The following is a 10001-nucleotide window of genomic DNA, read 5'->3' as shown; positions in this document are numbered from 1 at the left end:
GGAGGTGGCCCTGCGGCGCCGGGGCGCGGACGAGCTGCTACTGCCGCCGCCTCTGCCGCCCCTGCCGCCCATCGGCCAGGAGGTGTCGGCGGCCGGCGACTCCGGGGAAGGCTTCAGGCGCCTCCCGGAGGCGGCAGCCCCCGAGGCGGCGGCGGAGAAGAGAGGTCCCGGCGAGCCCGAGGCCGGCGCGGGCGGGGAGGGCGAGCGGCTGGGTGCCGGCGACCAGCCGGAGACGCGCTCGATGTGCAGCAGCCGCAGTAGCAGCAGCAGCGGCGGCGGCGACCGGCGCTCTGGGCACCAGCACCACCAGCCCATCTGCAAGATCTGCTTCCAGGGCGCCGAGCAGGTAAGGCCCGGCGGGACCCGGGGCCGCCGGCGGGGTGCTAGGCGAGGCTGCGCCAGCTCCGCTTGCGGCACCGTACCGTTCAGCACCAGGGACAGGGCTCGCCTCCCTGTGCGCCTCTTGCCCTTTCGGTGAAGCGGGGTCTACGTTTCCGTGGCGAACATAGGACTTAATTTGATTTACACTTTCCTCCCTACCTTGTTTTGCACATTCCTCAGGTGCTTTAATAATAATGCCCTAAGTATCTCATTTGCGAATTACAAAGTGGATTTTTGCTTATACATGAGTCAAACCTGAAGAATGTAAGTTAAAGTCCATTTTATACAAATGTATTCTAAGGTGAAGTCATTTTTCTACAAGTGTACCCGGAGGATATAATCTTTGAATACAAACTGGGATGAACATGACCCAACCAAAAACACAGGGTCTTTCCTTATTGCAAATCTTGGTGACTTAATCTCACTGATGTGAAAAGCATGTTAATTTTTACAAGAATAAGAATTTACTTTGACCTTGTGAAGGAAAGGCTATTTAATCAACCAGGTTCTTTGTATTTTGTTACAGCACCATTTAAAGATTATAAACTCCATTAGAGTTGCATGCAAACTTGTATGAAAGATCATGCAGACGAAAGGATAATATCTCTCTCTCACAAAATGCGTGGTCTGAGAAAACATTAGGTTTACTTTTTGAGAAGTAAGGAAATTGCATAGAATATGCAGGCTTTCAGGAATATAGTGCCCGAAGTCAATATTTATGATGCTACATTTAGAAAAAAACGAAAGCTTAATGCTATTGCAAGCTGCTTTCTGGGATGCCATGAATTTCTTCTTTAGTAACAATTAAGGATAACTGCGCAGGAAATGCATCTAACTATCCACTTAAAAGTTATTAAAGAGATTTAATAGTACCGCTTTTCCTCAAGGGTATTGGGAGTTATATCTTTCAGGCGTGTTGTATGTTGGTAGAACATTTATGTCACAACTCTAAGCAGTATCTTTGAAATAGTTTTAAGACTTTAGTTTCATTCCCATCAGAGGCATAAAATTTTAATTTCATTTTTGAGGCTAGAGCTTGATGCCTATATCCTTCTGGGTAAGTGGCTTTGAAAGGCAAGAAAGCAAGCACTGGATGTTTAAAACAGAGACACAGGCATAAATATTCATACTGAGCTGGTTTCTTTTTAGGGTGAGCTGTTGAACCCCTGCCGATGTGATGGGTCAGTTCGATATACACATCAGCTGTGCTTGCTGAAGTGGATTAGTGAGAGGGGCTCCTGGACCTGTGAGCTCTGTTGTTACCGATACCACGTCATAGCTATTAAAATGAAGCAGCCTTGCCAGGTGAGCATGCACGGTATTTTTCTCCTGAAATAATTTTGCCTGAGTTTAGTTATGATTAAGGATATTTACTCATGCTACTTAAAAACGTCTTAGGAAAACTCACAAGATTTAGAATTTGTAGCGATGTGCTTTGAGAAAGCTGTGACATTTCATCTGAGAAACTCAAAAGATGTTTTAATCAAATGGTTTCCTTTACTGATTTGTCGTTTATTGATTGATACCCATGTTTGTTTCTAAAAAAGAAAAATTGGTAAAATATCCTACACTCCAATTAAATCGATTTTATTAATTAGAAATGTTCCCCAGTTTATGTTAATAATCTTTTGTGCCTTTAAACATTTAAGCCGTGGTTTGGCTCCATTTATGGAAAGCAGATGCAAGTAAAGCCAAACTTTACTACTCTGGAAAATTTGGCTAAACCTATTCGTTCTCATCTGAACACTCTTTTCTCTTACCTAGGCTTTCATTTTCATATGGGCTGTTTCACAGTTAAATTTTGACTACTTTCCTTTTTTGCTGTGTTCAGATACACAGTAGATGCAGAAGTATTCCCAACAGTTACTTCCAATAATGTCACTGTAATTGTAATATATTCTTAAAATTTTTTTGCATATAATCACATAATAGCATAATACATGTAAGCCTACAAATGTCCTTGGAGAAGTAAGCTTTCATTTTTTTTTTTCCATAGTGGAACTGATTCAGGTTCTTTGAATGGACTGGTGGAATGTAAAATACGAAGTATTCAGAATGACGTCTTAAACTAAAGTAGGGAAATGTGTAATTGATCAGAGCTGGCAGTACAATGGGGCTGAAGTTAAGCAGATACAGGAAGAGTAGGGTTCAAAGCACAGAGACTAAGAAGGTAATGGAAGAAAAAGGAAGAGGGAATTGAAAAGTGGGAAGAAGAAAGTAAGAAAACCAAGTCTTCCCTGTTTCTACTTAAATTGGCAAATTTAGTTTGCATTGAGTGATATAAAATAGTTGAAATTGCTAGTGTTTGCAGAGGGACTCTGAATTACTACCGCATTAATAATTTAAATTGCATAGTTTTTAATTTGTGCATCCTTCATACAGTTTGCAATTAATTTGCATCTCTGATCGTCTCCACTTAAGGCATGATTAGCAAGCGTGAAATGGAAATACGAACTTTCTGAAGCTGACCTGAGGCTTATAAATAATTTGGAAAGAGGAACCATAACTAATGTGGATGAGTGATGTTATCATGCTGAAGATAGGCACAAATCTGACACATTTTCCCAGAACCTGTAATTGATTGAGCTCCTTGGGTATCAATTTATGGATCCATCATAGTTGTCTTGAAAAACGGATGGAACCATTTCCAAAGAACAGGATATGGGTAGTATAATTGGATCTACAATAATTTTAGTGAATAGAAATACGTAGACAGATGAGAAATGGAGAGCTTTGGAGCTCCATTTATAATTTTCCAATGGAAAGTGCCATAGGTAGATGCTGAAACAGAATGCTGTGTATTTGAAAAACTTTAACTTAGCTGGAGAAAAGATCTAGTGATATACTCCGTTAAAGATTGCTGCTTTTGTTATGTGCCATCGAGTTGGTTCTGACTCATAGCGAACCTAGGTACAACAGAATGAAACACTGCCCAGTCCTGCACCATCCTCACGATCATTGCTATGTTTGAGCCCATTGTTGCAGTCACCGTGTCAATCCATTTCATCAAGCATAACAACGATTGTGAGGATGGCACAGTGTTTCGTTCTGTTGTACATAGGGTCACTATATGAGTCAACTGACTCGAAGGCACCTAACAACAACTACTACTTTACCAAGCATGATGTCCTTCTCCAGAGACTGGTCCCTCCTGATAACATGTCCAAAGTACGTGAGATGAAGTCTTGCCATTCTTGCTTCTAAGGAGCATTCTGGCTGTACTTCTAAGACAGATTTGTTTGTTCTTCTGGCAGTCCATGGTATATTCAGTATACTTTACCAACGCCATAATTCAAAGACATCAGTTTTTCTTTGGTCTTCCTTATTCAGATTCTGCATGCACATGAGTTGATTGAAAATACCATGACTTGGGTCAGGGAACCTTAGTCTTCAAAGTGACATCTTTGCTTTTTCACAGTCTTACGAGGCCTTTTGCAGGAAATTTGCCCAGTGCCGTATATCGTTTGATTTCTTGACTCCTGCTTCCATGGGCATTGATTGTGGATCCAAGTAAAATGAAATCCTTGACGACATCAGTCTTTTCTCAGTTTATCATGATGTTGCTTATTGGTCCAGTTGTGAGGATTTTTGTTTTATGTTGAGGTGTAATCCATAATGAAGGCCGTAGTCTTTGATCTTCATCAGTAAGTGCTTCAAGTTCTCTTCACTTCCATCAAGCAAGGTTGTGTCATCTGCATATCACAGGTTGTTAATTCTGATGCAGTGTTCTTCTTCGTATAGTTCAACTTTTTGGATTATTTGCTCAGCATACAAATTGAATTTAAGTATGATGAAAGGGTACAACTCTGATGAACACCTTTCCTAATTTTAAACCGTGGAGTATCCCTTGTTCTGTTCGAACAACTGCCTCTTGGTTTATGTACATGGTCCTCATGAGCACAGTTAAGTGTTCTGGAATTCCGATTCTTTGCAGTGTTATCCATAATTTGTTGTGATCCTCACAGTAGAATGCCTTTGTACAGTCAGTAAAACACAGGTAAACATCTTTCTGGTATTCTCTGCTTTCAGCCAGGATCTGTCTGGCATCAGCAGTGATATCCCTCTTTCCACATCCTCTTGTGAATCTGGCTTGAATTTCTGGCAGTTCCCTGTCCATGTGCTGCTGCAGCCATTTTTGAATTATCTTCAGCAAAATTTTACTTGCGTGTAATATTAATGATATTGTTCGATAATTTCCACATTTTGTTGGATTACTTTTCTTTGGAATGGGCACAAATACGGATCTCTTCTAGTCGGTTGGCCAGATAGCCGTCTTCCAGAATTCTTGGCATAGCTTCGTGAACGCTTCCAGCATTGCATCTGTTTGTTGAAACATCTCAGTTGGTATTCTGTCAATTCCCGGAGCCTTGTTTTTCGCCAGTGCCTTCAGTGCAACTCGGACTTCTTCCTTCAGTATCGTCGGTTCCTAATCATATGCTACCCCTTGAAATGGTAGAACGTTGACCAATTCTTTTTGGTACAGTGACTCTGTGTATTCCTTCCAACTTCTTTTGATGCTTCCTGCATTTTTTCAGTGTTTTGCCAGTAGAATCCTTCAGTAGTGCAACTTGAGGCTAGAATATTTTCTTCAGTTCTGTCAACTTGAGAAATGCCACGTGTGTTCTTCCCTTTTGGTTTTCTAACTCCAGGTCTTTGCACAATTCATTATAATACTGTGTCTCTCAAGCTGCTCTTTGGAATCTTCTGTTCAGCTCTGTTAGTTCATCATGTCTTCCTTTCACTTTAGCTACTTGACATTCAAGAGCAAGTTTCAGAGTCTCTTCTGACATCCATTTTGTTCTTTTCTGTCTTTCCTATCTTTTTAATGACCTTTTTTTTTTTTTTCATGTACGATGTCCTTGATGTCATTGCACAACTCATCTGGTCTTCGGTCATTAGTGTTCAGTGTGTCAAATCTGTTCTTGAGATGTTCTCTAAACTCAGGTGGGATATACTCAAGTTTGTACTTTGCTTCTCATGGACTTGTTCTAATTTTCTTCAGTTTCAACTTAAACTGACATACGAGCAATTGATGGTCTGTTCTGCAGTCAGTCCCTGGCCTTGTCCTGACTGATGATATTGAGCTTTTCCATCGCCTCTTTTCACAGATGTGGTCAGTTCCTGTGTATTTCATCTGGTGAGGTCCGTGTATATAGTCACCGTTTATGCTGTTGCAAAAAGGTATTTCCAGTGAAGAGGTTGTTGGTCTTGCAAATTTCTATCGTGTCATCTTCGGCATTGTTTGTATCACCAAGGCCATGTTTTCCAACTACTGCTGCTTCTTTGTTTCCAACTTTCGAATTGCAATCATCAGTAATTATCAATGCATCTTGATTGCTTATCTGATCAATTTCAGACTGCAGAAGTTGGTAAAAATCTTCACTTTCTTCATCTTTGGTGTTAGTGGTTGGTGCATCAATTTGAATAACAGTCATATTAACTGGTCTTCCTTGTAGGTATATGGATATTATCCTGTCACTGACAGTGTTGTACTTCAAGATAAATCTTGAAATATTCTTTTTGACAATGAATGCGACGCCATTCCCCTTCAGTGTGTCATTCCCAGCGTAGTAAACCATATGATCGTCCAATTCAAAATGGCCAATACCAGTCTGTTTCCACTCACCGATGCCTAGGATATTGATCTTTATGTGTACCATTTCATTTTTGATGACTTGCAGTTTTCCTAAATTCATACTTTCATCATTCCACGATGCAGTAATTAGTGGATGTTTGCAGCTGTTTCTTCTCATTTTGAGTCATGGCACATCAGCAAATGAAGGTCCTGAAAGCTTGACTCCATCCACATCATTAAGGTCGACTTTTCTTTATGGATGCAGCTCTTCCCCAGTCATAGTTTGAGAGCCTTCCGACCTGATGGCCTCATTGTCAGGCACTATATCACATAATGCTCTGCTGCTGTTCATAAGGTTTTCACTGGCCAATTTTTTTTGAAGTCAATCACCAGGTCCTTCTTCCTAGTCTGTCTTAGTCTGGAAGCTCAGCTGAAACCTGTCCACCCTGGGTGACCCAGCTGGTGTTTGAAATACCAGTGGCAAGGCTTTCAGCATTTACAGCTACAGGCAAGCCACCACAGTACTACAGACTGACGGATGAGTGGTGGCAGATAAAGATTACAGCCTGAGAAATCCTATGGGGGCAGTTCTACCCTGTCATACAGTTTCACTGAGTCAGAATCGACTTGACAGCACACAACAACATGGCTAATAAGTGAGAAAAAAAAAAAGATAGAATATCACCATTAAAAGAAAAAACTTTAACTTTTGTCTTCTAGATATTAGTTCATTTGGGATGATCAATTTTTAAGTAATTAGAAATAGGTCATCAATTGTTCATTTTAAAACAGAGAAAAGACAAAGGGCTGGGGCGAAAATACTATTTACTATTTTCAGTACTGTAGCAAAGAGTTACTATTGTATTTTGTCTCATTTTAGGAAACGATTCAATAATTATTTAAAAGCAATCCCCCAAACTGTGTATATGATATAACAGCAACAAAAGCAACAAAATGGCATTACTGACTCCTTTAGGATATCTTTTATTATGACATATACAAATACTGCCATGATCTGTAACCTGATCGATTATCGCCATGAACTACAGAAGAATATTTAGAAGCAAAGTTGATGGGAGCGTGATGAAGATAGCTAAGATCATACCAGAGATGAAATAACTTTACAGGACTGCATTACATACGTATAAAGCTTGGTATTCTTTTTTTTTTTCTATTTTACTTTATATGGAGGTTTATAGAACAGATTAGCTTCTCATTAAACAGTACACATGTTGTTTTATGACATTGATTAACAACCCCACAACACGTCAACACTCTTGTCTTCTCGACCTTGGGTTCCCCATTACCAGCTTTCCTGTCCCCTCCTGCCTTCTAGTCCTTGCCCCTGGGCTGGTGTGCCCCTTTAGTCTCATTTTGTTTTATGAGCCTGTCTAATCTTTGACTGAATGGTGAACCTCAGGAGTGACTTCAGTACTGAGCTAAAAGGGTTTCTGGGAGCCATACTCTCGGGGTTTCTCCAGTCTCTGTCAGGCCAGTAAGTCTGGTCTTTTTTTGTGAGTTAGAATTTTGTTCTACATTTTTCTCCAGCTCTGTCCAGGACCCTCTATTGTGATCCCTGTCAGAGCAGTCAGTGGTGGTAGCCGGGCACCATCTAGCTGTACTGGACTCAGTCTGGTGGAGGCCATGGTAGTTGTGGTCCATTAGTCCTTTGGACTAATCTTTCCCTTGCATCTTTAGTTTTCTTCATTCTCCCTTGCTCCCGAAGGGGTGAGACCAATGGAGTATCTTAGATGGCCTCTCACAGGCTTTTAAGACCCCAGACTAAAGCTTGGTGTTCTTAATGAACAGAAATCAGTCATAAAGTTCCCAAAGTGTGGATTCTTCTACATAGGAGTAGTTTATTCTCACATAAAGTTTGGCTAAATGTCTGACATTTCGGTTGTGGATGACCCACAAACCGAGTATTCACTCTGATTTCTGGCTTTCTCCCTTGACATGGCGAGGCTAATCAGATTTAGCCTTTGTCAAGTTCACGTTTTATGGTGGTGATCCATTTCCTCGTGGTGCAGGATCAAAGATAAAACCTGTAATGGACGTCCCCTTCACTTTCCATACACCTCTGTCCTAAGGATGGAACTCTTCCCACAGCTGTGAGCTGGTGTTTCTTGAATGTAGAACAAAACAGTGAATAAATAATAATAGTAAGAGAGAATGTTTACCAAACACTTACTGTGTGCCAGGTACTGTTTTAAAGGCTTTACATATCCTGACATTTAATCTTCATTATAGATCTCTGAGATGGGGAATATTATTTTCACTATTTTACAGAAAGAGAAACTGATGTATAGAAAAGTTAAGTAACTTCTACTAGTACTATAGGGCAAAGCCAGGATTCAAACTCAAGTCAGTCTGGCTCCAGAGTTCATGGTCTTAGCCACCATGCCCCCACACTGGGAAGTATTCTTCTCAAACCCATCCTAGCTGCCTTGGTGATTCTGGGTCTGTCATTACTGTCCCATGTAAGATTGAGTCGAGCAGGAACTAGTTTCAGCCTGGTCTCTAGGAGGGTCTGGAAATGTTTTAACTATTACTGCAGAACAAACCACCTCAATACTCAGTGGCTTAAACAACTAATAACAATTATCATTTATTGTCTCTCAAGACTGTGGGTTGATTGAAGTAAGCTGGGAGGTTCTACTCCACGTGTGGTGCCATCTGGAGCTGCTGTCATCCAGAAGATTGATTGGGTTGGAACATCCAAGATGGCTCACTGATTTGACTGGTTGTTGGTGCTGGCCATTGGCTGGAGGCTCAGCTGGGGCTGTCAACTGGCACCTCAGTTTTCTTTCCATGGGACTCAGGTTTTGCACAATATGATGGTTGGGTTCTAAGAGCATGGGAGTGGAAGTTAGAGATCTCTTAAGGCCCAACCTGGGAAGTGGCACAGTCTCACTTATGCATTCTCTTGGTAAAGCAAGTTACAGAACTAACCTGGATTCAAGAGAAGGGAAAATAGACTCCATCTCTGTAGTTTGACCCTTCTTTTAAAGAGTGGCCATCTTTAGTATACCAGAGGAGATAGCTTCTAAAATGGCTCCACCTCTCTCACCTCGGTCTCCGCATTTGGTCCTTTATCAGGTCCACATTAGTAAGCAGGCATCATCATGACTTCCTTGAGGGTGGTGGGGAGGGGCTCTGAACCAAAGGAGGTTTAAAAAAAAAAAATCAAAATGTAGACTCCACCAATGGGGCTTGATGTCTGTACTCAAGGACTTCCAGAGGAATTATTGCCACAGTGGTGCTCAGAGGGAGATGGGGACCCAGAAGGGAAAGAAACAGCCAAGAGACAGGTGTGCATGAAGGATACCTGCTGCAGTGAGTCTAACACCTTAGTTTTAGTTGTTTTTTATTAAAATTAAAAATCTTTGAGAATTTTAACCTAAATTCCTCCATTTCTTTGGATTTCAGTGATGCTCAGCAACATGACCCACTAGAAAGCTAGCACATGTATCCTTTAGAAAAAATTTAAACTTTAATTCTATATCATTAGTGTCATGGATTGAATTGTGTCCTGCCAAAATATCTGTCAACTTAGCTGGGTCATGATTCCCAGTGTGGTATGATTGTCTACCATTTTGTAGTCTGATGTGATTTCCCTATGTGTTACAAATGCTATCACTGTGATGTAAGAAAATGGATTAGCAGCAGTTATGTTGATGAGGTCTACAAGATTAGATAGTGTCTTAAGCTAATCTCTTTTGAGATATAAAAAAGAGAAGCAAGCAGACACACAGGGACCTCATACCACCAAGAAAGCAGTGCCAGGAGCAGAGCACATCCTTTGGACCTGAGGTTCCTGCACTGAGATGCTCCCAGACCAAGCGAAGACTGATGATAAGGACCTTCCTCCAGAGCCGAATGAGAGAGAAAGCCTTCCTCTGGAGCCTGAATTTGGACTTGTAGCCTACTGGGCTGTGAGAGAATAAACTTCTCTTTGTTAAAGCCATCCACTTATGGTATTTCTGTTATAGCAGCACTAGATGACTAAGACAGTCATAGGGGTTAATTTTTAAGACATTTGAAG

General features: G+C 41.1%; 1 protein-coding gene across 1 annotated transcript in view; it reads left to right on the top strand.

The window, feature by feature from the left end:
• The first annotated feature begins 6 nt into the window (after positions 1 to 6).
• MARCHF11 (membrane associated ring-CH-type finger 11) overlaps positions 7 to 10001 on the top strand; it is a 155645-nt gene continuing 145650 nt past the window's right edge. The window contains exons 1-2 of the mRNA XM_004384048.2: positions 7 to 346; positions 1531 to 1686. Coding sequence (XP_004384105.1) covers positions 242 to 346; positions 1531 to 1686 — 261 coding nt within the window. The 5' untranslated portion in view covers positions 7 to 241. The remainder of the gene's footprint in view (positions 347 to 1530; positions 1687 to 10001) is intronic.

The sequence above is a fragment of the Trichechus manatus genome, unplaced genomic scaffold (assembly GCF_000243295.1).
Source record: "Trichechus manatus latirostris isolate Lorelei unplaced genomic scaffold, TriManLat1.0 scaffold00116, whole genome shotgun sequence".
Classification (NCBI taxonomy): domain Eukaryota; kingdom Metazoa; phylum Chordata; class Mammalia; order Sirenia; family Trichechidae; genus Trichechus; species Trichechus manatus.
This window is presented reverse-complemented; position numbering and strand designations above follow the sequence as displayed.